The 23,174-nt window shown below is 35.1% G+C and overlaps 6 protein-coding genes across 8 annotated transcripts; 4 read left to right on the top strand and 2 right to left on the bottom strand.

Annotated features, from left to right (window-relative positions):
• The first annotated feature begins 50 nt into the window (after positions 1 to 50).
• On the top strand, positions 51 to 5,251 carry LOC108842236 (uncharacterized). Its single transcript, XM_018615092.2, has 16 exons — positions 51 to 386; positions 672 to 866; positions 1,159 to 1,233; positions 1,406 to 1,573; positions 1,817 to 1,980; positions 2,312 to 2,530; positions 2,608 to 2,734; positions 2,934 to 3,122; positions 3,266 to 3,352; positions 3,438 to 3,595; positions 3,727 to 3,846; positions 3,940 to 4,165; positions 4,261 to 4,320; positions 4,407 to 4,580; positions 4,683 to 4,792; positions 4,883 to 5,251. Exons 1-16 carry the CDS (start codon positions 171 to 173, stop codon positions 5,055 to 5,057), a joined length of 2,463 nt encoding a protein of 820 aa, XP_018470594.1. The 5' UTR covers positions 51 to 170; the 3' UTR covers positions 5,058 to 5,251.
• Positions 5,252 to 6,026: 775 nt separating this feature from the next.
• LOC108829669 (transcription factor bHLH147) lies at positions 6,027 to 6,982 on the bottom strand. Its single transcript, XM_018603285.2, has one exon. It carries the CDS (start codon positions 6,823 to 6,825, stop codon positions 6,136 to 6,138), a length of 690 nt encoding a protein of 229 aa, XP_018458787.1. The 5' UTR covers positions 6,826 to 6,982; the 3' UTR covers positions 6,027 to 6,135.
• Positions 6,983 to 8,035: 1,053 nt separating this feature from the next.
• On the top strand, positions 8,036 to 8,516 carry LOC130508680 (putative uncharacterized mitochondrial protein AtMg00280). Its single transcript, XM_057004302.1, has 2 exons — positions 8,036 to 8,064; positions 8,306 to 8,516. The coding sequence occupies exons 1-2, from the start codon at positions 8,036 to 8,038 to the stop codon at positions 8,514 to 8,516; spliced, it is 240 nt and encodes a 79-aa protein (XP_056860282.1).
• Positions 8,517 to 8,616: 100 nt separating this feature from the next.
• LOC108840353 (outer envelope pore protein 16-2, chloroplastic) lies at positions 8,617 to 10,069 on the bottom strand. 2 transcript variants are annotated; one of them, XM_018613186.2, is made up of 7 exons: positions 9,883 to 10,069; positions 9,723 to 9,774; positions 9,556 to 9,630; positions 9,438 to 9,469; positions 9,184 to 9,217; positions 9,019 to 9,089; positions 8,617 to 8,922 (listed from the first exon to the last, which is right to left on the bottom strand). In XM_018613186.2, exons 1-7 carry the CDS (start codon positions 10,003 to 10,005, stop codon positions 8,776 to 8,778), a joined length of 534 nt encoding a protein of 177 aa, XP_018468688.1. In that variant the 5' UTR covers positions 10,006 to 10,069; the 3' UTR covers positions 8,617 to 8,775. The 2 variants fall into 2 exon arrangements, with proteins under 2 accessions (XP_018468688.1, XP_018468687.1); XM_018613185.2 differs by having other exon boundaries at positions 9,556 to 9,636; positions 9,883 to 10,066.
• Positions 10,070 to 10,360: 291 nt separating this feature from the next.
• Positions 10,361 to 13,782, top strand: LOC108816294 (dihydrolipoyl dehydrogenase 2, chloroplastic). Its single transcript, XM_018588878.2, has 15 exons — positions 10,361 to 10,740; positions 10,868 to 11,014; positions 11,150 to 11,284; positions 11,370 to 11,475; positions 11,571 to 11,695; positions 11,811 to 11,936; positions 12,028 to 12,108; positions 12,234 to 12,296; positions 12,413 to 12,487; positions 12,565 to 12,643; positions 12,739 to 12,839; positions 12,922 to 13,035; positions 13,133 to 13,246; positions 13,350 to 13,421; positions 13,526 to 13,782. Exons 1-15 carry the CDS (start codon positions 10,438 to 10,440, stop codon positions 13,574 to 13,576), a joined length of 1,692 nt encoding a protein of 563 aa, XP_018444380.1. The 5' UTR covers positions 10,361 to 10,437; the 3' UTR covers positions 13,577 to 13,782.
• Positions 13,783 to 16,450: 2,668 nt separating this feature from the next.
• On the top strand, positions 16,451 to 20,978 carry LOC108841767 (vesicle-fusing ATPase). 2 transcript variants are annotated; one of them, XM_018614529.2, is made up of 21 exons: positions 16,452 to 16,701; positions 16,785 to 16,880; positions 16,954 to 17,035; positions 17,102 to 17,152; positions 17,328 to 17,501; positions 17,596 to 17,750; positions 17,831 to 17,939; positions 18,050 to 18,149; positions 18,247 to 18,302; positions 18,461 to 18,526; positions 18,602 to 18,684; positions 18,855 to 18,988; positions 19,105 to 19,315; positions 19,397 to 19,525; positions 19,599 to 19,659; positions 19,737 to 19,796; positions 19,872 to 19,930; positions 20,020 to 20,107; positions 20,192 to 20,314; positions 20,447 to 20,512; positions 20,607 to 20,978. In XM_018614529.2, exons 1-21 carry the CDS (start codon positions 16,517 to 16,519, stop codon positions 20,745 to 20,747), a joined length of 2,229 nt encoding a protein of 742 aa, XP_018470031.2. In that variant the 5' UTR covers positions 16,452 to 16,516; the 3' UTR covers positions 20,748 to 20,978. The 2 variants fall into 2 exon arrangements, with proteins under 2 accessions (XP_056858977.1, XP_018470031.2); XM_057002997.1 differs by having other exon boundaries at positions 16,451 to 16,701; positions 16,954 to 17,152.
• The last annotated feature ends 2,196 nt before the right edge of the window (positions 20,979 to 23,174 follow it).

The raw sequence follows: 23,174 nt of genomic DNA, 5'->3' as shown, positions 1-23,174 counted from the left end.
ATATCTTCGTCTTCGTCAGCTGTGACGATATTTTTATCTACTGTAATTTCAGCAAAACCTTGAGGGTGAATTGGTAATTAGACTTCATTTTCTCTTCGGCGAGTAGCATATCGAGTCTCTCAAGTCCAAATCGGAGGTGACTGAAAATATCTCCGGTTGTTTGTTCAGTTATGGAGGTGAGATCGGGTTTACGATCGACTTCGTTTTCTACTCTCCTGTTCGTTGCGGTTCTCACTGTTCTAAGCGGACTCGTTTCCCGGTCTGAGTCGGCTCAGCAACCTTTCCGCCGCGAGCCGGGTCACCCTCACTGGCATCACAGCGCCTTCCTCGACGTACGAGAGAGCGTGCGATCCGATGTCCGCCGCATGCTTCACTCCCGTGCCGAGGTAAATTTCCACTTGAGATAGTTTGAATCACAATCAATCATCATAACCAGTGAGTCAGGATTAGCTGAATCTTCGTGAAATTGTGCAATTAAAAGCGTTGAGCTCATGATAATGTCCCTCTTGTGGCTTCACGCGTGTGATCATAACTCTGTTCGTGCTTGTGGCTGTGAATTTTGTTTGCACTCAAATGATCTGCATCGTTGAGGCTAGATCATATGTTATATTGGTTCCTTTTAGGGGTGACACATTGAGAATTGAATTTCGCATCTATTTTTTCGTATGCAGGTACCATTTCAGGTTCCTCTAGAAGTGAACATAGTCCTTGTTGGTATGAATGGGGATGGAGGATACAGATATGCTATGGATCCTCACAAATTAGAGGAGTTCTTGAGAGTTAGCTTCTCGACCCATAGGCCATCGTGCCAAGAGACGGGAGAGCCACTTGATATTGAACATCGATTGGTTTATAATGTGTTTCCTGTGAGTATTTTATTTAATCTCAAACCACTCTTCATGATTTTGTATTACTTTATCAGTATTGGAATGTTGTATTTGTCGTTTTGGATTGTTAACAAACTAAGCAATGTGAGCTGTGGAATCTTAATCTTGCTTGAGCTGTTTGAGGTTTTGCATCTTGAGTCAGATTGTTACTGTGCATGTAGTTGTATGTTCTCAGTAATAAGTGTTATAGACTTCTGAATTCTGATGCCATATTAACCGTGTTCCCATTGGTTTACTATTCAAATATTCATCGTTTGTTTCCGGTTTTTAGGTTGGGCAACCTGAATTAATAGCTCTGGAGAAGACAGTGAAAGAATCCATGGTGCCTGCTGGGACTGCACTTGAGGTTGCTGTGATCTTATCATTTCTAATTTAACTCTCTCTCTCATAAAAAATTCACATACACATGGAAATATATAAGTATGCTGCTGAATGTAACTAAATTTGTTTGCTGTAAATCTACGTTTTAATGTATATAACATTTAACTGATTTTTTTCTCTCTCTCTCTTCAATTCAGACTGATTTTGGAAGACAGTTACCTGCCTATGACGTAGAGGCAACAAAAGTTGAGTCCGCATTTAACCGGCTTTACTCTTATATATTTGATACGGAAGTTGGAGCTGGATCAGCTGGCACGGCGGATAAACCCATACCAAGTGCTATATTTGTTGTGAATTTTGATAAGGTATGGCTTGCAGTGCTCTTCTTACTTCTTGAGTCTTGCATATAGTATGCAGAATGTCCAAATGCTTTACCTGCTCTTGTTTTTGTTTGGTAGATATTTGTTGCCTTCTTGGATTATGACCTTCGTATTTCTCTTTGTTCTTGAAGATGTTTATTTTTTGCTCATATGTTCATTTAATCTGTAACTGATTATATCCTGTTCGGTTATTTATCTGCCACTTTATTTTCTTAAATCATTATTCAGGTAAGAATGGATCCTCGAAATACAGAGATTGATCTAGACAGCTTGATGTTTGCAACGCTACCAGAGCTTAGTGAGGCAGACAAGGAGAAACAGGAGGCAGATTATATATATCGATATAGATACAATGGTGGAGGAGCATCCCAAGTTTGGCTGGGATCAGGCAGGTAAACCAATCTTTATTTTTCTTTCCTCGTTGCGGTAAGTATGGATAAAAGTACTCAGAACTCTAGAGGAATACGAAGAAGATATGCACTTATTATTATTATCATAGAACTTTTTTTTTACGGAATGGAAAGATAATCTACTTTCATTAAATGATTTATTAGATATTTCGTTAAACTTTGATAATCATATAATATGATAGTAATTGGCCTTTTTGTTTAAATTAATATTCAAGATATTGTTATCCTACTTATTTGTATTTTTATCTGATATATTTTTCCACTAAGCTCTCAATTTGGTTTTATTTCTAATTTATTCTTCTCGTCTTGATAGATATGTTGTAATAGATTTGTCTGCGGGGCCTTGTACATACGGAAAGATTGAAACTGAAGAGGGAAGTGTCAGTCCTAGAACATTGCCAAGGATCCGAAATATTATGCTTCCAGGAGAAGTTAGCCATGCTGGTCATCAGTCTACCCATGACATTTTTTCTGGTCAGTTAGCGGCATTAGTAGCTACTACAATTGAGCACGTCATAGCTCCTGATGTCAGGTAATATGATACCCAAGACTTTACTTACTTCTATCAATAAAAATAATGCTTAGGTGATTCATTTTGATTTCGACCAGGTTTGAGACAGTTGATCTTGCGACTAGAGTGCTAGTACCTATCATTGTTCTCCAAAACCACAATCGGTATAATATCATGGAAAGAGGACAAAACTACAGCATAAATATTGAAGAGATAGAATCCGAGGTAAATGTATCTTGCATTAAATGAGTAATGTACATGAAATACTGGACGCTCTGATATTTCGTTTCCTTCTCTGGATGGTGTTTTGATCCTTGAGTCAATATAATTAGTAAAGAGACACGTTAGCCAAATTCACTGCTATCAGAGAGTTAGCACCCATGATAAGGATTTAACTCTATAGGTTTTCACATGCTAATTGCAGGTAAAGAAAATGATTCATCATGGACAAGAAGTAGTGATCGTTGGAGGGGCTCATCCATTACATCGCCATGAAAAGTTAGCAATTGCTGTCTCAAAAGCCATGCGTGGGCATTCCCTTCAGGAAACTAAGACGGACGGAAGATTCCATGTGCATACCAAAACATACCTAGATGGTGCTATCCTCAAAGAAGTGAGTTTCAATAGGCGGCAACTGTGGTTTCTGAGTTAGGTTAAGCTAGGAAATCTTGTATTAGCAGAGAAAAATAATAGGTCTTTAACCTGCTGTGACTGCTCCAACCAGTGAAGTCTCATTATTCTTATGGACCATTGCAGGAAATGGAAAGGTCTACTGATGTTCTAGCTGCTGGTTTGCTCGATGTATCTGACCCTGAGCTTTCTAATAAATACTTTCTGCGCCAGGTAAATCTTAAAAACTCATATTCAAATTTCTTTCACAAGTTTTGTATTTCTTTTCAACCAAAAGATTCCATATTTTTGTACTCAGAGCTGGGAAGATGAATCTGAAGGTTCAAGTGATTCCATCGTGAAGCACAAACCTCTCTGGTCACCTTATAGCTCGAAACATAAAAAGGGAAAGAAAAAGAAGGCCGTTAAGAAAAAAGGAGATCTCTACCGGACTTACGGAACAAGAGTTATTCCAGTGTGAGTTGATTAATACAAACCAGCTGGTCGGTATATTCAGTACGCTGGCCAAGCAAGAGTCATACGTTAAGTGCTTAATTTACACTTTTAACCAAAACAGCAATTGATATAGATATCTACTCTGTATATAGGTTTATTCTCTCATTAGCCGATGTGGACCCAAAGCTCATGATGGAAGATGAGAGCCTCGTGTGGGCAAGCAGTGATGTGGTCATTGTACTTCAGCATCTAAATGAGAAAATACCTTTGAGGTGAGCTAAACATAACAACGATAGAAACAGAAAACAATAATAAAACTTGGCTACACTGGTCATCATATCGGGTTTTATTTCTTGTTTTTGCAGTTATGTTTCTGAAACAGAGAGACAGCACGCCATTCCATCACATGTACAACGGCATATACTTGCTGGAATAGCTTCTGCTTTAGGCGGTGTAAGTGCACCATATGAAAAGACCTCTCACGCTCATGAAAGACCTGTCACCAATTGGCTTTGGGCAGCCGGTTGTCACCCGTTTGGACCGTTCTCAAACGTCTCTCAAATGAGTCAAATGCTTCAAGATGTAGCACTGGTAAGTCCAACAATCATTATCATGTTTTTGAAAATAAATTAGCACTGATACCATTCACTGAATCTCACGTGAGCCATTGGTTTCTCAATCCGCAGAGGAATACTATCTATGCGCGGGTTGATTCTGCTCTACACAAAATCCGCGAAACATCAGAGGTAAGCTAACCTGCAACTAGTGAAAATAGGTTTCTCCTGCAGAGAGTTCATACTTGTGGTTGTTTATGTTGTTATCATGTGAACAGGCAGTACAAAACTTTGCATCTGAATACCTCAAAACTCCACTAGGAGAGCCAGTGAAAGACAAAAAGAACAAAACAAAAACGGAGCTATGGGTGGAGAAGTTCTACAAAAAGACAACCACATTGCCTGAGCCTTTCCCGCACGAGCTAGTCGAAAGATTAGAGAAATATCTAGACGTGAGTTTTAAGAAAACATCTTTTGTTACGCTCTGCTATTTCAATTCTCAACCAGATGGATTGTTTCACTCTTTTTGTGGTCTGTCGTTATCATAAAAATAGAGTGTAGAGGAGCAACTAGTGGATCTCTCGTCTTTGCTATACGACCACAAACTATACGATGCACATCTCAACAGCTCAGAGATTCTTCAGACCACCATGTTTACACAGCAGTAAGTATCTTCTTACTTGTCTTAATACATTTTTCTTTTTCTGAGCAAATAAAATGTAACAGACAAACAAAAAATAAACAATTGTTTCAGGTACGTAGAACATGTACTGGAAACAGAAAGGGAGAACATGAGATGCTGTAAGATAGAGTACAAATACACAGTTGGAGTCAAATCTTATCAGACATTGGTGTACGGAGGGATACTTATTGCAGGTTTTCTTGTCTACTTCCTTGTCATCTTCTTCTCTTCTCCTCCTGCTCGTTGATTCTTGTTTTGAGGGTCATAGATTTTGTAACGGTTCCGTTTACCGTTGAATCCATGTGACTAGAAGTTTGTTTTTTTTTTTGGCTAGAAGTTTGTTGACATATGATTTTAGTAATATTATAAATTACTAATTATATAAAGTTGTGCATATATAACTGGATATAATTATATCAAAATATGACTTGTGTTGTTTAATTTTACCTTTTTATTTAATGTCATAAGTGCTTATCTCTAATCTTTTACTTGTTGCATAATTTTTTAGTGTTTTTTTTGTTATTCCATATGATTAACTTGTGAGACTTTTCAAGATAATTTTGCACACCTACGTATTGTAGTATTTTTTTCAACCTCATCATCAAGATTAAAGATTTTAGCCATCATTGTTTATAAATTATAACTTCAAAAGATGAATCATTTTCAATTTTCCATATGCATGGTTAGATCTAACATCATTTAACTATTTTGTTATATGAAATTATTAATTTAATCACAATTTTTTTTCTTTATCATTTTTATTAGATATTACTATATTCTAATAAAACTTGTAAAATAAAATCCATTAGAGAAATAAATTTTTTTTTTTTCTAAATAACTTATTTTATTAAAATGAAACTGCAAAACAAAAAGTCCCAAACCACAAACGGTCTTGGGCAAGGTCCGAAAATAGAAACACTTCTAAAACTGCACACGGCTCTAAACAAAGAAGAAATAATTTTGTTACTAATCACGGCTTCTAAAACTGCACACGGCTTCTAAAACTGCACACGGCTCGGTTGAAAGGAAGTCTACAAGCACTCTTATTGCAGAGATTCAACAAACCATTAAACTCAGATTTGATCCGTTGGCTCGTAGGCAAAGGCTCATCACAGGACAGGATTCTGTATTGGCGGTATGGCTAACTTTCTTTAGTTTGTGAAGGATTCAGAAATAATTTTGTTACTAATCACATCATTTATTAGTTAAATGAAGATGAGTTGAATCATAAATTCAAAATATTAAAATAGCAGAGAAAACATCACGATCAAATAAACAAATATTTTTTAATACAGAAAAAAATACAAAAAGACAGCTGGGCCAAGCTAATCGAGCATGTGTGTCTCTTCGCCATCATGACCTGTCTCCGGCAACGATCCCGGCACAGTCGAGCTGGAGCCAACGGCGGAGAGAATGGCATTCAAAGCACGAATCTGCATCTCCATCGCAACGATGTAATCAGTAGTTTCTTCTAAAACCACCGGTAACGGTTGTTTCCGGCAACCGGGGATTAACCGGCTCAGCAGTTTCATTTTCCTCTGCACAGCTGTAAAACCCTTCGCCTTCAACCTCAAAACCGTCGCTCTCTTTTTCCTTAACCGGTTATACCCGGTTATCGATACCACCGCGGGAGGATTCGAAGTTCTTAACCGGTTCTGTTTCCTAAACTTGAGCTTCACTCTAACGGCTTTAGATAGTATAGCTCGGCTCCACAGCGTCCTGCCTCTCGCCGTAACGGCCAGAGACCTGTAGGCGGCGTCACGTACGGCTCTGCCTCCGCCGCGAGGAGGGAGCTTAGCAGAGGCATCGGTGGCGGCGGCGGCGCTGATACGTAGTTCCCTGAGAGATTGAATGATGTTGGTCGAGTAGATTTGCTGTTGCTTCTCGGATCTCCATTTCTGCACCGATGATTGAGACGAAGAAAGTGACGTTGGTTTCTTCTTCCGCTTACGCCGCGACTGATCAAAACCGGAGCTAGCCGTTGGATGATTCGTGAGTGGAGAAATAGACTCCATGTGGATTCCTATCTGAAGATAGAAACAGAGAAAGGAGATTAGCGATTAGAGAGGAGAAGGTGAGACACGTATGTGGAGGAAGATGAATCCTTTCTGAGGAAGGAAAGGTAATGAGGAATCGTTTTGTTATATTTATCTTCATCCTCCATGTGATCTCCACTCAACATTATTTCTTTTAAAATAATATTACCATCATTAATTAATGTTGACTAAACCTAATTACAAGTCCTAACAGCAACAAAAAATAAAAGAATTCCATCTAAGTTCTTGTTAAATTGTTATGTTGTTGACTTATTTATTGTTGTCATATAGATTGATTGAATACAGTGCTGTTGTCAATGTGTAACGGCGGATGTAAAAGAGAGAGTCAATTTGTAACGCCGTAGACAATTATTTCCAAAAGGAGGTATGAGTCCATGATTTTCTCAGTGCTGAATGCAAATTTGTTTTCACAAGTGGCTCTTTTATTATCATCTAAAACACTGGATATGTTTGCAGGATGGCTCTAAACCATACTAAATAAAACATTTGCAATAAGTTACCGAAATTTTTGGAAAAATTACATAAATATAAGTCCAAAAAAAAAGTTAGACCTCTAATTTTGCAAAAAAAAAAAATTGCATATACATTACCACAAGCTCCCAAATCTCAAAGCCAGCCCTAACTTTGGTTTGTATCTGAAAATAAAGTCGTTAAACATTTATATGTCGGATTCTTAAAATTATTTTGGTTCTTACGTTTGCATCGCATCTACTGTCGCGCTCGTATGTAGATTTTCCATTTTAGAGTAAATGAGCATAAATATTTTCATTTTATTGACTGAAACTAGGCGAACTCAAGGCGGCTGAACTTGTGTAATCTCTGTTTTCTTTGTTCATATCCACTTTGTAGTTTGTTTTAGCTCCCCTTTCTTAGGGCTTCATTCCAGAAGAACTTGTTCTTGCTGGCTCTGTATCTTTCAAATTCATCGTTCAAAAAAAAGTCTACGGAGTGACCAAATTATTCGTGTTTCACTTTGATGTCAATATAATTTCAGTGTTTTTTAAAAAAAACGGTACATGCACTAACCTAAACTATACAAGGTTTATGTGATAGTTTTGGCTATGGTCGCATTTACCAAAATTATAAATCCTTTAGCAAAAAAAAGAAAATTTACCAAAATTATAAGAAGTTGCACAACTATGCCATCACACTTGTTTAAACAATAAGAATGAGAAATGAATTATCACTTTCCACAAAGTGACTGATATTTTGTTAATTCACTATCGTGATAAACGACCATAAAAAAGTAGATAGACGAGCATGCTTCCAATTCCAAACAAACGTCTGACAGACTGACACAACCTCACCGGTCTCAACTCATATACGACATTTTTTCTTGTTTGGGTCCACATGATTATCAGCACTTTTATCCAAATAGGATAAGGTTTGTTTTTTTTCTAACTTAACTCAACGATGTGAACTAAACTTCCTAACGCAGTGGTGGACTTGATTTTACCAAAGATGATGAGAATGTGAACTCTCAACCATTTATGCGTTGGAGAGACCGTTTCTTATTTTGTACCGAAGCTATTTATAAATCACAGGCTGAAACAGGTGAAATCAAAGGACATTATTTGAATGCTACTGCGGGTACATACGAACAAATGATGAAAAGAGCTATATTTGCCAGAAAAAAAAAAAGAGAATGAAGTTCTCTAGTTCACTTTGATGTGGAAACGTAAGACTGTAAGTTTCATTTTTTTTTATGATATTATCCTTTTTTCCGACTTTTAAGCAAAAAAATAGAACAATTTAAACAGAGGAAAATGTGATATGTGATGTGTGGCTTCATGAGTTTTGAGTTTCAGACAAAACGTAGTCTTCACTGGCACGTAGAGAAATTTAAAAGGAGATGGAGACATATTTATGTAAAACTAACACAAATAACAACCTTATAATGAAAATCATCTAGAAAACGCTGGAAAGGAGATTAGCAGCAGTGGAAATGGCTGCTCCAGTAAGAGCAGACTGAACCACTTGCTCATGGCTTGTCCTCTCCGAGGTTGTCATAGCCATTGCCGCTCCTGTCAATGCTCCAGCCACTGCACTGTTTCTCTGCGGTATATGTATGGTTACAAATTAGGTAAAGAGCATCGTACAATGATGGTAACAAAATTTGTTTTGTAAAATGACAGTGTTGATTAGACTCACCCAATCATGAGCTCCTCCACGAGCCTCCTTCATACCATAAGTTATACCAGAGTATAATCCAGCTGCTAGCCCTACCATAACATATCACATCGATCAACATCAAAGCACTAGCTAATCTCTCTATTTGATGTTAAATTACAACAGTAGTTGGAGATATAAACTGACCCCATTGGAGAGATTCTTTTCCTGTATTCTTCACCTAAATATCAGACAATATAAACGGTAATCACATACTAGACATTAGTAAACTTATAGTCTAATTCACAAGCCTATGACCCACACTTATTTTCTTCTTACCAAACTTTCTATATGGCACATGCACATAATACACGTACATTATATGTATATACATTGAAGACGAATATTAGAAATACATTTAAAAGAGAAAAGAAAAATTAGCGTTGAGTTAAAAAACTCACCAATGCCTCCAGAGATTTGCTGTTGTTTTCACCTGAAAATGCAAGAAAAAATACTATTAACAACTCTAACAAATACGGTACATATTGTAATTGCAAGTGCCTGAGATAGTAAACGGACCTCTGAGATTAGGGAACCTATGTTTCTTGCTGCCGGTGTCCTCAGACGGTGGACCCATGCTGCTCGAGTCAAAACCTGTCCCTACGTCAAATGAAAGTTTTATTTTCACTTCTTCTGTTACTTTTTAACAACTTTTACATTGAATAAGAAAGTGGCGGGAGAATTACCATCGACCACTGTAAAGTAAGCTTCCCTCGACACAGCTTGCAAAGCTCCGACCTTCATAATTATAATTTTAAATCCCATTTAGACATATCTTAATTACTCATACAAATATATATATATATCATGTATATTTTCACGTATCTGAAAACATATAGAACTTACACCGGCGGCTTTGACGAAGGAGTCGGCGATGCGGTTGAGAAGAGGATGGCCAAGATCGAACAAGCTTGCCTTCTCAAAGCTTCTTATCTCATCCATCACTTTTCTTCCTCCACTCTTCTCCATTTTCTTCTTTTTTCTTGTTTCTCTCTTTCTTTCTTTATGTTAAAACACCTCTCTTCACAACAAAGTAAGAATGTGGAACCGAACAGAAAGAGCTTTCCTGCTCTCTCTCTCTCGACACGTGTTCTTCTTTCCACACGCGTCGGAGTCTGACCTTTGAACTCTTCACTCTTCTCACTCCTAACGTGTCTCTTCTTCCTAAAGACAAGGACAAAGATAATCTACTAATTCCAAACGATTAGAAAAAAGCCCAATGGGCCAAGGATCTAAAACCGGGTTTTTCTAAATCTCCGGTTTAAAGACGACAAAGTGCCACGTGTCCTCCCATCTTTGATATCTCCGCCTCCGCTCGTCTCTGTCTGTCCTGAGCTAAACTTGTCATCTCCGTCACTCCCATTTTTTTTCAGATCTCTCTCTCTCTCTCTCTCTCTAACAATGCAATCAGCTTTCTCTCTCTCCTTCTCACAGTCCTCTCTTACTCCACCCAACCGTCCGCTCTGTTCATCAAATGCAGCTCCGAGGAATCTCCGGTTCTGCGGTCTCCGGCGGGAGGCGTTTGGTTTCTCTCCATCGAAGCAGTTAACCTCTTGCCGTTTTCAGATCAAAAGTAGAAGGATCGAAGTCTCCGCAGCTGCTAGTGGCAATGGAGCTCCTTCGAATAAGTCCTTCGATTATGATCTGGTCATTATCGGAGCTGGTGTTGGTGGCCACGGAGCTGCATTGCACGCAGTCGAGAAGGTTTAACATTTCTATTAGTTCTGTAATAGATTAAGTAGTTCTGTCATAGAGTAAGTAGTTCTGTAATAGATTAAGTAATAGATTAAGTAGTTCTGTAATAAGATAAGGTGTGTTTTTTTTTAAATAGGGACTCAAAACAGCCATCATTGAAGGAGATGTTGTAGGAGGGACTTGCGTAAACAGAGGATGTGTGCCTTCCAAAGCTCTTCTTGCTGTTAGTGGTCGGATGAGGGAACTTCAGAACGAACATCACATGAAGTCCTTTGGTCTCCAGGTGAACGTTGCCTCATATATGATCCTTTGGTCTTTTAATAGTTCATGAAATGATTGTAGATGCTCAAATCAAAAGTTTGATTTTGATTTAACTGCGAAGCAATCTGATTCTATATGTTCTCCTCGCGGATAACAGGTTTCAGCTGCCGGTTATGACCGTCAGGGTGTGGCTGACCATGCGAGTAACCTGGCTACCAAAATTAGGAATAATCTCACCAATTCTATGAAGGCGCTTGGTGTTGACATATTGACAGGGTTTGGCTCTGTTCTGGTCAGTTATATTATTGTCTTTTTTTTTTTGGTAATGATGATAACTCAGAGATGATATCATAATACTCTTTATTCGACTTGTTCAGGGGCCACAAAAGGTTAAATATGGAAAGGACAATGTTATTACCGCCAAAGATATAATCATTGCAACTGGATCTGTACCTTTTGTCCCTAAAGGAATCGAAGTTGATGGTATGTGAGGGGAGGAGCCTCTCGAAACCTAAAACATTTCGTCTCTTTTAGTATAGCAAGCAACTTAAAATTGCTTAATGTTTTTGGTTCTGTAGGAAAGACTGTTATCACAAGTGACCATGCATTGAAATTGGAGTCTGTTCCTGACTGGATTGCGATAGTAGGAAGTGGTTATATCGGTCTTGAGTTCAGTGATGTCTACACCGCCCTTGGAAGTGAGGTAGTAGCATGTTGATTTTGTACTGATTGTTTGCATTATTATGATCAAGTAGTGTTTGTTGCTTTGTTGCTTTCGTGTAAGTTTTTTTATAAATAGTAACAAAAATTCTGTGCAGGTAACATTTATTGAGGCGCTGGATCAGCTGATGCCAGGATTTGATCCTGAGATCAGTAAGCTGGCTCAAAGGGTTCTGATAAATCCAAGAAAGATTGACTATCATACTGGAGTGTTTGCAAGCAAAGTAAGCTTTTGCGTATCTCACTCATTCTACGTATAATTTCTTTCTTATACAGTAACGTTTACGGATCTTTCATTCGTTTTTTCTTTTACAGATCACTCCAGCGAAAGATGGAAGACCAGTGATGATTGAGCTGATTGATGCTAAAACCAAGGAACACAAGGATACTTTGGAGGTAAACAAAATGTCATATAAAAAAGAGGTTTTAAGAACCCTCTGACGGTTTTATAAAGTTATTTTTCTGGAAAGATTAATGATGATTGTGCTGAAAGTGTGACGACCTTATGTTACTTTTCCAAGGTGGACACTGCTCTTATTGCTACAGGAAGAGCCCCATTCACCAATGGTCTTGGCCTGGAAAACGTAAGAGAGGATAACAAACTTGCATCCTCTAATGAATAAATGTTTTCACACTTTTGGTTTCTCTGAGTTTATTTTGTTATGAAAGAAATAACCTTCACGCTTTGTTTTCCACACAGATCAATGTAGCCACGCAGAGAGGTTTTATACCAGTTGATGAGCGAATGCGTGTTATCGATGGAAATGGAAAGCTGGTTAGTGTTCTTTTCATATATGCACATCTTATTATGTCTTACCACCAGTTCTTTACCGAGACATTCTTGGTTGATAGGTTCCGCACTTGTACTGCATCGGTGATGCCAATGGGAAGCTGATGCTTGCTCATGCAGCCAGTGCCCAAGGAATTTCTGGTAAGTTGATTATTAAATACTTCATTACATATGCATAAGTCTTTTTCCCCCTTTTAAAATGTATACTCTGTGTGCATCTACTTGGTGTTGGGTAGTGGTGGAGCAAGTCACAGGTAGAGATCATGTGCTGAATCATCTTAGCATCCCAGCCGCTTGTTTTACTCATCCTGAAATCAGCATGGTGGGATTGACAGAGGTAACTCTAGACACACTTTAGTGGATATGTAACCGCAAGCTTTTTTTGTGTAGTGGGTAGTAATCATTTATGCAATTCACAGCCTCAAGCGAGAGAGAAAGCTGAGAAAGAGGGATTTAAAGTAAGTATTGCCAAGACAAGTTTCAAGGCAAACACAAAGGCTCTTGCCGAAAATGAGGGTGAAGGACTCGCTAAGGTAAAGAGAAGAACAAATTTGAATTTTATTTTTTTCAAAGAAAGTTGTTTTGTAGTCATGGAGTTGACCCCTGAAGACGCTCTCTTTATGTGCACAGATGATATACAGACCTGACAATGGTGAAATCCTAGGAGTTCATATCTTTGGGTTGCATGCAGCTGATCTCATCCATGAAGCATCCAACGCCATCGCGTTGGGAACACGCATTCAGGTTAGGGGGAGGAATCTTCTTGCTGCAAACTAATAACCTGTTCCTGGTTTTCATCATTAAGCCTTAGATTGTGATTATTGTGGCTTTTGTGATGTGGTTGCAGGACATAAAACTTGCAGTTCATGCACATCCAACTTTATCTGAAGTTGTAGACGAACTGTTTAAAGCAGCTAAGGTAAAGAAAAAAAAAATATCAAGGATTTAGATTTGCGGTTCCCTTTATCCATAGATATCAAAAAAACTAAGTAACCAAACTCTTTTTATCTCTCTCACTTTCAGGTCGAAAGTCCAGCTTCAACAACGCCACAAAGTGTAAAAGCTGCTGTATAAACAGAATCTTGAGATCAACAGCCTGTAACAAAAGTTTTGTGTTCCAAGACATTTGTGCTTTAGCGACATTCGCCATGACTTCACTTATGATCGTTCTCATGTTTTTCCTTCTTTTTCTTATTATATCTTAAGATTATTATGATAACAGAATAAAAAAGCAAATTGTGACAAGAGACGCATACTTAAAATAGAGTTACCATATGTTATGTGGTTAGCTGTTCAAAAAAAAAAGGTCATGTGGTAAAAAAGAAAGAATTACCATAGGTCAGAAATCAAAAATAGAAAATAGTTCATTTTAACTCCTAATTTTCCTATTTTTAACACTTAATATTTTGTGGTAAGATATCGATTTGAAATTTTAAATTGATCTAAGATGTTTTTACTTTTTAGTGTTCACCAACTACAGCTTTCGGACAGAACTCTTAACACACGGTTTAGTCTTGTAATTATTCAACACTGTAATTTTTTTTTTTTGAAACTTCAACACTGTAATTTACACATTTCAATATTACACAATACTTCTTTTACATATTCATTTAACATTCATCTAACTTTTGATCTTATAATAGTTTTTTAAATAAAATTAAACAACATATCCCATCATCTTTTTTCTCTTATACTGTAGTTTGTGAACAAAAACGTAGAAAATATTTGTTTTAAATCATAATAACTAAAACTAAAATAATTTGTAATTTATTTTTTGACACAAAGAATATTTTTGATCCATTTGATACAAAAGGGTATTTTTCTAAAAAATATTGATAGAATAACTGTTAAAGTTAGATATTTTTCTGTGTCTAAATTAAATGAACCAAAATCTATTTACAGAGAACAAATAATTTATAATTTTTTATATAACTTACTTTTGCAAAATATTATTTGATATAAAATAGTTGATTTCAAAAGATTAGGATATAATAAAAATCTATAAGATCTCAGCAACCAATAACATTATTGTATATGTATTACTATATTTTTATTTTTTCAGTTTTAAAAAAAAACTAGATTTTGACCCGCGCTTCGAAAGCGCAGGTATTATTTTTTACTTTTATGAAATATATTATTTGTTTGTAATTATTGAACATATTTATTTTAGTAAAATTTTATTTATAATAAATTTGACACACATAGTGTCTCTGGTAAACTATGTGTTTCTCTGACTTTGTTTTATTCCCTCTCCAATCAACATATCGAAGCGCGGATATTATTTTTTACTTTTATGAAATATATTATTTGTTTGTAATTATTGAATGTATTTATCTTAGTAAAAATTTTTTTATAATAAATTTGATATATAGAGTGTCTCTGGTAAACTATGTATTTATCTGGCTTTATTCTATTCCTTCTCCAATCAACATATTTATTTGGCTTGTTGTTAAAATAAATGATTTTAGAACGCAACTGTTTACTTTGATATTTTGTTTAAACAATGTGACATATTTCTGTATTAATTGTGTTCAATTAAATATTTACATTGTAATTTAAATTTGTATACAAATCAACATATTTGTGTAGTTTGTTATTAAAAAAATGATTTGAATCCAAATGTAAGTACTCTTATAGTGATTTTTTCAGTTCATATAATTTTTTAAAATATATTTATTTCAACTGAATCAATTAATATTTTGTTAAATTGGCCCGTGAAATATATTTTTATACATCGATATTCAAAAGATCTGGTAACTAACGATACTCAAAAGATCTGGACTGAATCAGGTTATATGGTTATTTTTGTTACAAATATCCGAACCCGTTTTAGATACATTGGTTATTTAGATATTTTTAGGTTCCTATACATCAGAACCGAATTCATCCAGATCTAGAATGATCCAACTCAAAATCCACACATAAGTTTATAATATTCAAGCGGGACTTGGTTACCAAAAAAAAAAAGGATACCCGAAAATAACAACATGTACCTAAATAGACAGATAATGTTCATGTCTAAATGATTATATAAATTAATAAAAAACTGTTTTATGTGTTTTGCTAAATTAAGTGAAATAGAAAGAGTTTTTTTTATCAAGTAAAATAATTATATGGAGTGGAAAATTAAGTGACAATAAATATAGGACATTTTAAGTATTTTGATTTAAGTTATTATTTTATTCACAAAACATATTTTTGAACTATGTTTTTGGGTATGTAATTTTCCACCGATTGTAACTAAAATAAAAATATTTTAGTAAAATAAAATAAACCAAATGTTTAATCATATGTAAAACCTAATTATTTAGCATTTTTGATTTTATAATTGGCACAAAGTTAATATTGATTAACTAATAAATAAAAATATGCACTATTATTATTATGGTAATATAATTAATGATGTAATTTATTATTAAGGTAATATAATTAATTAAATTGTTAAACTAAGTGAAATATGGAAACACAATTAATAGATACTACTATTCAAGTTTCCAAACACTCCATTTTTTATAGCTATAACCAAACACACCAATTTTTTTTATTAATCTTATCCAAGTATCCAAACGCACCGAATTTGTACTTCACCTTTAATAAGATAGATGTTCACTTTCGATTACATTTTTTTCATTGAACATAAAAGGATTTTTTTCCTAAGACATCACTAATTTGTCGTGTGATATTGACTTACGTCTCCTAGATATTTCTGGTTGTACGTTTAGGCCACAGATTCCATGAAGTGATGAAGATCAACTATAGCTTCAAGGATAATTATGTACAAGTAATTGACCAATCAACAAAAAGAAAGGTATAATAACTTACCTATTATTTATCTTCAAAAAAAAAAATAACTTACCTATTAAATAAGATTAAATATTCTGTTACCTATTTTTATTTTATTTTATTGTGCTTCTTGACAAATTATTAGGGATTATAATTTTAAAAAAAAAGACACAAGTATCCCATTGTCCGAAGGGAAAATATTTAGACTCTTCCTTACTCGGTAAGTTTTCCATGGCGAATCGGTCCGGATCACAATCTTCTGTCGTCATAACCATGAAGGTGACCACCACGCCGGCGGCACATTTAGCTTTCACCAACTTGGCCTACTGCTCACCCTCTGATCTCTCTCAGTTCGCTGTTCCTGGCTCCGATCTCTTCCTCGCCAACGTCGCTGACGTCTTCACTTTGTCCTTGTCATATCCTTTTTTCCGTTACACGCCTCTGTTTTATTTATTGAGTAGTCTGTTTAAAGTTTTTGTTAACTTAACTGAGTGAATACTGGACACGAGAGCATCCAAGATGGAACTATTGCTCTTAATCTTGTTCAACGTAGACATGCTAGAGTTTCTGCTGATGACATGGTTACCATCACCAGGTAATTCTCTCCCACAGATTATTTTTTGTTTTTTTTTTTGTTGGTCTCTAATTCTTAAACCCTGTCCGTGTAGATTTGTTCCTCCTGAAAAATTTGACCTAGCTTTGCTAGCACTTGAGTTAGAATTTGTGAAGAAGGGTACTAAAACCGAACAGGTAACTCATTTTTTTACAGCTCTTGTGATCTGTGAACATGTATGTATGATGGATATTACTCTTCAGGTTGATGCTGTGGTCCTTTCAACCCAGCTCAAGAAGAAGTTCATGTATCAGGTAAAAAACGCTTTGGACTCTTGCTCTGTATGTCTTTATGTCTTCTGTCTCCTAATGTATGATGATTTTTGTATACTCTGAGGTCATGCTAACTATGTCACTAAAAGCATGAAACAGAGACGCATATGAAATAAATCAAGATTTATTGAAACTATGCATGCTTATATATATGCAGGTCTTCACAGTAGGACAGAGAGTTACATTTGAGTTTCATGGAACTAATTACATTCTTACCGTCGACCGAGCGGTTGTAGAGGCTGATTGGAACCAAACAAATGGTATCGAAAGAGGGATGATCTGTAACGATACATATTTTGTGTTTGAAGCATCAAACGCAAGTGGTATAAAGGTCTGTTTTCATATCAACTCTTTTGGTTGTCTCATCTCTTGATTGTGACAATGCCATCAATTTAAACCTGATTTGTGGAACTTGGTATATACAGATTATGAACCAACGAGAGGCTGCTACTAGGAAAATATTTAAAGAAAAAGAGTTCAACCTTGGGTCTCTGGGCATTGGTGGCTTAAATGCAAAGTTCGATGAAATATTCCGAAGAGCATTTGCTTATCGTACATATCCTCCTCATCTCAGGAACAGGTCTTCTTATTCCTTCTTCAAGCAGTTTTTTTGACAGTTACTTGTGTCCCTTTGAAGTTTATGCCTCTGATCTCTCGCAGACTTGGGGCAAAGCACGTTAAAGGGGTTCTTCTTTTTGGACCCCCCGGTACTGGCAAGACCTTGATGGCTCGCCAAATTGGAAAAATGCTAAATGGAAAGGAGCCCAAGGTATAGTTCTGATCTACTTCACACTTACCTCATGGAGCTGTTTTGTTGGATTTCTTCAACAAGTATACATGTGTTAAAAGCCTTCATTTGTCTTCTCTTGTACATGATAGATTGTGAATGGTCCTGAGGTGCTAAGCAAGTTTGTGGGTGAGTCAGAAAAGAATGTCAGAGACCTGTTTGCTGATGCTGAGAATGACCAGAGAACCCTTGGTGTGAAAGAACTGTTTACCCTTGCTTTGTGCTTTTATTATTTTCCTTTTCTTACCACCAGTATGTGATAATTTGGCACTCTTATTAAACTTTTCAGGTGATGATAGTGAGCTCCATGTCATTATTTTCGATGAAATCGATGCAATTTGTAAGGTAATCTGCTTTATTCAAGCTGTTGTCAAATTTGGACAATTCAAATTTAAGACAGTTACGTTTTGTAGAATGTAATATCAATCGTAGCATATGGTGATTTTGTGAACAATGTTCGTTTATTGAGTTAAAAAAACAAATTAAGTTGTACAAATTTTCAGTCAAGAGGATCAAGCAGCGATGGTACAGGTGTCCATGACAGTATTGTCAACCAGCTTCTGACAAAGGTTAGCCAACAACGATGAAGCTACTGATACTTGTTTAGTCTTTTAAGATAAGGCTAACACTTGGTCAATTTCCAGATAGATGGCGTGGAGGCCTTGAACAATGTCTTACTTATTGGAATGACAAACCGGAAGGATATGCTTGATGAAGCTCTTCTAAGGTCTATGCATCCTTTTTTTACTAATTAGTAGTGTCCTCATTTCGTTTATATAATCCAATTATTATACCCTAAAGTAGTTTATATTCTGACTTTCTTATATATTTTTGCATGTATATTAGCTTTCGGTTTTGAGTTAGTGGACTAATGTTTTGAGGTTTGCATGCTTACAGGTCTGGAAGGTTAGAAGTTCATATTGAGATTGGCCTCCCTGACGAAGCTGGACGTGTAGAAATTCTTCATATTCATACCAAAACGATGAGGGAAAATTCTTTCCTTGCTCCTGATGTTAATCTCCAAGAGCTTGGTATGATCTCTGCATGTTTTAACAAAACAAAGCCTTATGTGTTAGGACAGGGATATTATTACTTTAGTATAAATTCTGTGTCTTGACATGATCTGTCCTATTTTTTATTTGGAAAGCTGCTCAGACGAAGAACTATAGTGGTGCTGAGCTTGAAGGTGTTGTGAAAAGTGCAACATCATATGCTTTGAACAGACATCTGAAAATCGAAGATCTTTCCAAACCAGTGGATGAAGAGAATATTAAAATTACTATGGAGGATTTTCTTCAAGCATTACGTGAAGTTAAGCCTGCATTTGGAGCCTCTCCTGAGGCCCTTCAAAATTGCAGGTAAAATTTCTTGTGATGTTCAGACAATCTCCCATCATGCATATTGTATATTGATAGGCTAATGCTGGACATGTATTATAGACCCAAGGGATTCGTGGACTGTGGTGATCGGCAAAATCTCATCTACCAAAGAATCATGTTTCTTGTTGAGCAAGTTTCCAACGAAACAAGTCCTCCAGTCACTTGTCTTCTTGAGGGACCTAGTGGAAGGTACCTTCCATACTTCATCTTAAAAGTAGATTATCAAAGCTAGTGATTTCTAATGTTTAAGCTTCTTGGCCAGTGGGAAAACTGCTTTAGCTGCGACCATTGGCATAGACAGTAACTTCCCATATGTTAAAATAGTAAGTAATTAAGCTCGTTCTTTATTTATTTTTTTTTTTGGACCTTTAAAAAAATGTTGCCTCTTTTGTTTGTTCAGGTCTCAGCAGAGACCATGGCTGGTCTTCAGGAAAGCACGAAAGCTGCGCGCATTGCTAAGGTACTAGCCTGACACTCGTATATTTTTGTTCTCTATTGTTGTCTAGTGACACTTGTGTTTGGTGTGAATGAACAGGTCTTTGAGGATGCATACAATTCACCATTAAGTATTGTTATCCTTGACAATATTGAAAGGTCAGTGGTGCATAAATTTTCTATTATTTTTTTGTATCCTACACCTGATTGGTTTCTTAACTCAAGTTGAATGTTTTTAACATTTGTAGGTTGTTGGAATACTCAGAAATTGGACCACGATTTTCAAACACGATCTTTCAAACATTATTAATATATCTCAACAGGCTTCCAAAAGAGGTTTGTTTCTCAATTACATAAGAAAAAGTTTAAATCTTTAAGTTACAAAGTAACATGTCACTAACATGGTAGATTTGTCTACAGGGGAGCAAACTTCTTATACTTGCTACAACAAGTGAAATAACTTTCTTGAAAGCTGTTGGTTTGCGTAAAGCTTTTTCTGTCACATATTCTGTTCCTTTACTTAGGACAGAGGATGTCAAGAAGGTAATTTTTTCAACAAGAGTATTCATATTCAAGTTAAATAAAAGACGTTATATTTTACTTTTATTTTACGCCAAAGTATAATAATATGTAAATGGCAAATGAAAACAACCTAATCTCTTTTGCATGCTTCAGGTGCTAGAGCAACTAAACGTGTTCTCAAATGATGATATGGAAGAAGCTTCCAAAGCCCTTAATGATGTAAGTGGCTCAATCTCATATTATATTTTATTAGTAAATAAAATTCGTAACTTTGATATATCACTAATATTTGTGAATTTGTTTTCTCACATAGATTCCAATCAAGAAGCTGTACTTTCTTATCGAGATGGCAGCACAAAGAGATGGCAGGTCTAAAGAGACTATCTACACCAGAAAGGAGAAATTGGACCTCACTCATTTCTTTGATTGCCTTGAGGAAGTTACAGAAAATTAGAATACAGTAGTTAAGTTAAGACATTCATATTGATGTTGCGTAATCAAATTGGTTCAGTTTCGTATCGGAATATTAAACTCTAGTAGATAGTTTTCGGCGCTACGCGCGGATAATTATTTTTATATTTTACTATTAATTTTGTTGCGTGAATATAAAATATTATAGAATATAGTTGTGTTCTTAAACTATTAAAATTATATGTTATGATATAAAATGGGAGACTTTCTCTGATTTATGTTGTTTAAGGGTTGTATATAACTTTTTTTTACACATTTTTATAATAATTTTTATTAGTTTGACAAAATACAAAGACTGAATTTTAAATTCAAAATACATCTATCTTATTAAAACAGAAACATTTTGTTGGACCTAACATTTATTTTGTAAGTTTTTAAATTAAATACACCTTTATACTTTATAGTTAAACATACATTAAATCACTAATGTTCTTTTCTTTATACTACTATCCATGTTTCCAAACAATATACTTATTTCTTTATACTACTATCAATGTTTCCAAACAATATATTTTATATACTACTATCAATGTTTCCAAACAATACAATAATTAATCTTAGTTATTTTATATCCATAATTTTCTCTTTAAATTTTTTTAAACGTCATAATTTCATAAATTGCAAATAATGAACTTTAAAATTTGGATTATAAGATTACAAATTATTAAACTATTACAATTTAAATCAAATTAGATTACATATCAGTCATCCATTAGTTCAATCGATTAGTCTCGGGTTTTTAGTGATCTTTTAATATGAATATTTTAAAAACCTAAATTGAATTGTTAGATCTTCGGATTAACCGGTTATAATCACAATCGGGTTGAATTTAAAAACATTGATTTAAATGCAAAAATATTTTAGATACATACTCTTTAAAAGTTACCAAAATATTTTTTAAGTTATTAGTAAAAAAATTCATCGTAAAATATTCCGCGCTTCCAAAGCGCGGGTCAAGATCTAGTTATCTAAGTAAATCTCACACATACATAAATTTATAATATCAATATGAGCTGACATATTATCCTTTTCGAATAAGTCCTAATGATTATAAGGTTGTATAAATTTTAAATATATGATATAATGCTGGAAATGAATTGTTATGTGGAGAGATACATTGTTAAATTATTTAGTAGTGTAAGAAAATATTTTTGATTTGTTTGTGAGAAGTTGAAATGGGCTCAACACACTCTTATGCTAACACACTCTTGTGCTTGCATCTCTTCAAAAGTTGTTTCATTAGTGGGCTCCCAACTTTAGACAGTAGATTCATCTTGCGGTTTTTTTAGCTGAAACCAAACTCTCACTCTCACTCTCAGCTTGTACCATAATATCTGAAACAATGTTGAGATCAGCTTGTTCCATTTCAGTTTCCGGGACTTCATCAGATAAATCTTCTTGCCCTGAACTTTTTTCCACATTCAATATCCCTGAGTAAGTAGGGGTGTTTGTATTTGATAAATTTGTGGGCAACAATATTATTAGAACAACAATGATGTATTCAGATCCAAGTTGACAAAAATGAATAATATACTGATATCAAATGGTTTACAATACCGACAAATACGAATGAGACTAAATGGAAGGTAGATGTTGGCAGTAGCTGAACGTGATTGCCGATTGTAGTTGTGAGGCGAGAAGCTGTGGTCTGGAATTTTTAGTATGATCTTCTTTATTTTAATCACTATTGTCGTATGGTTGTGAGGTCTTTTTTTATTGTTTGGTACCACCATTATTAGGAAATTTGTAAATTTGTTTCTCCCCAAACAATACATTTTTAAGCAAATAGATTAATGTTTTCAATTATAATACATTTTTTAGCAAATAAATTAATTATTTCAATTATAATAGATTAATATTTTTTTTAGTATTAGAGATGTCATATAATTTATATATAACCTGTCTAAATATTATACTACACAAATGTATTACTAAGCATAGTAATAATCAAATGTTATGAAATATGCCATAGAAAAAGTAAACTAAATAGTTCAAAACATTCTAGTGATAAATCAGTTAAATGAGGATTTGTCTTACCTCTAGTAAGAAGATGGCGACCATTAGTTTATGGACATGAAGGTCTGCTTAAAAATACTTACACTTTAGGCGAGATGTGGAAAGGTGGTTATATGATCAGATTTAGAACTTGAATAAATCAGCAGAGTTTTTTTTTGTGGTGTCCGATATTGACGTCTTAGATGGGTGAGGGAGATGGACATCAGATTTAGAACTTGAATAATATCAGTTTTCAAATTAACAGAGAAAGAGTGATGCATAAATAGCAAACACTCAGCAGAGAAACCACAATTATAATTGAAAATACCAAGTGATTATTTTAAAAGCTTATAATCATCACGTAATAAAAAATTATCAAATATGTAAACGGATTGCAGGGGAAAAAGTTAAATCA

The sequence above is a fragment of the Raphanus sativus genome, chromosome 2 (genome assembly GCF_000801105.2).
Source record: "Raphanus sativus cultivar WK10039 chromosome 2, ASM80110v3, whole genome shotgun sequence".
Lineage (NCBI taxonomy): Eukaryota > Viridiplantae > Streptophyta > Magnoliopsida > Brassicales > Brassicaceae > Raphanus > Raphanus sativus.
This window is presented reverse-complemented; position numbering and strand designations above follow the sequence as displayed.

Coding starts and splice junctions, on each gene's coding strand:
- LOC108829669 (XM_018603285.2), bottom strand. CDS start 6,825: ATGGAGTCTATTTCTCCACTCACGAATCATCCAACGGCTAGCTCCGGT.
- LOC108841767 (XM_057002997.1), top strand. CDS start 16,517: ATGGCGAATCGGTCCGGATCACAATCTTCTGTCGTCATAACCATGAAG. Junction 17,502..17,595: donor CAAACGCAAGTGGTATAAAG/GTCTGTTTTCAT, acceptor TGGTATATACAG/ATTATGAACCAACGAGAGGC. Junction 19,316..19,396: donor GAGGCCCTTCAAAATTGCAG/GTAAAATTTCTT, acceptor CATGTATTATAG/ACCCAAGGGATTCGTGGACT.
- LOC108840353 (XM_018613185.2), bottom strand. CDS start 10,005: ATGGAGAAGAGTGGAGGAAGAAAAGTGATGGATGAGATAAGAAGCTTT. Junction 9,470..9,555: donor TAGGTTCCCTAATCTCAGAG/GTCCGTTTACTA, acceptor TTGCATTTTCAG/GTGAAAACAACAGCAAATCT. Junction 9,218..9,437: donor GCAAATCTCTGGAGGCATTG/GTGAGTTTTTTA, acceptor TCTGATATTTAG/GTGAAGAATACAGGAAAAGA.
- LOC108842236 (XM_018615092.2), top strand. CDS start 171: ATGGAGGTGAGATCGGGTTTACGATCGACTTCGTTTTCTACTCTCCTG. Junction 2,531..2,607: donor GTCATAGCTCCTGATGTCAG/GTAATATGATAC, acceptor GATTTCGACCAG/GTTTGAGACAGTTGATCTTG. Junction 4,166..4,260: donor TGCTTCAAGATGTAGCACTG/GTAAGTCCAACA, acceptor CTCAATCCGCAG/AGGAATACTATCTATGCGCG.
- LOC130508680 (XM_057004302.1), top strand. CDS start 8,036: ATGAGAAATGAATTATCACTTTCCACAAA. Junction 8,065..8,305: donor GAATTATCACTTTCCACAAA/GTGACTGATATT, acceptor TTCCTAACGCAG/TGGTGGACTTGATTTTACCA.
- LOC108816294 (XM_018588878.2), top strand. CDS start 10,438: ATGCAATCAGCTTTCTCTCTCTCCTTCTCACAGTCCTCTCTTACTCCA. Junction 12,109..12,233: donor AACACAAGGATACTTTGGAG/GTAAACAAAATG, acceptor TACTTTTCCAAG/GTGGACACTGCTCTTATTGC. Junction 12,297..12,412: donor ATGGTCTTGGCCTGGAAAAC/GTAAGAGAGGAT, acceptor TTTTCCACACAG/ATCAATGTAGCCACGCAGAG.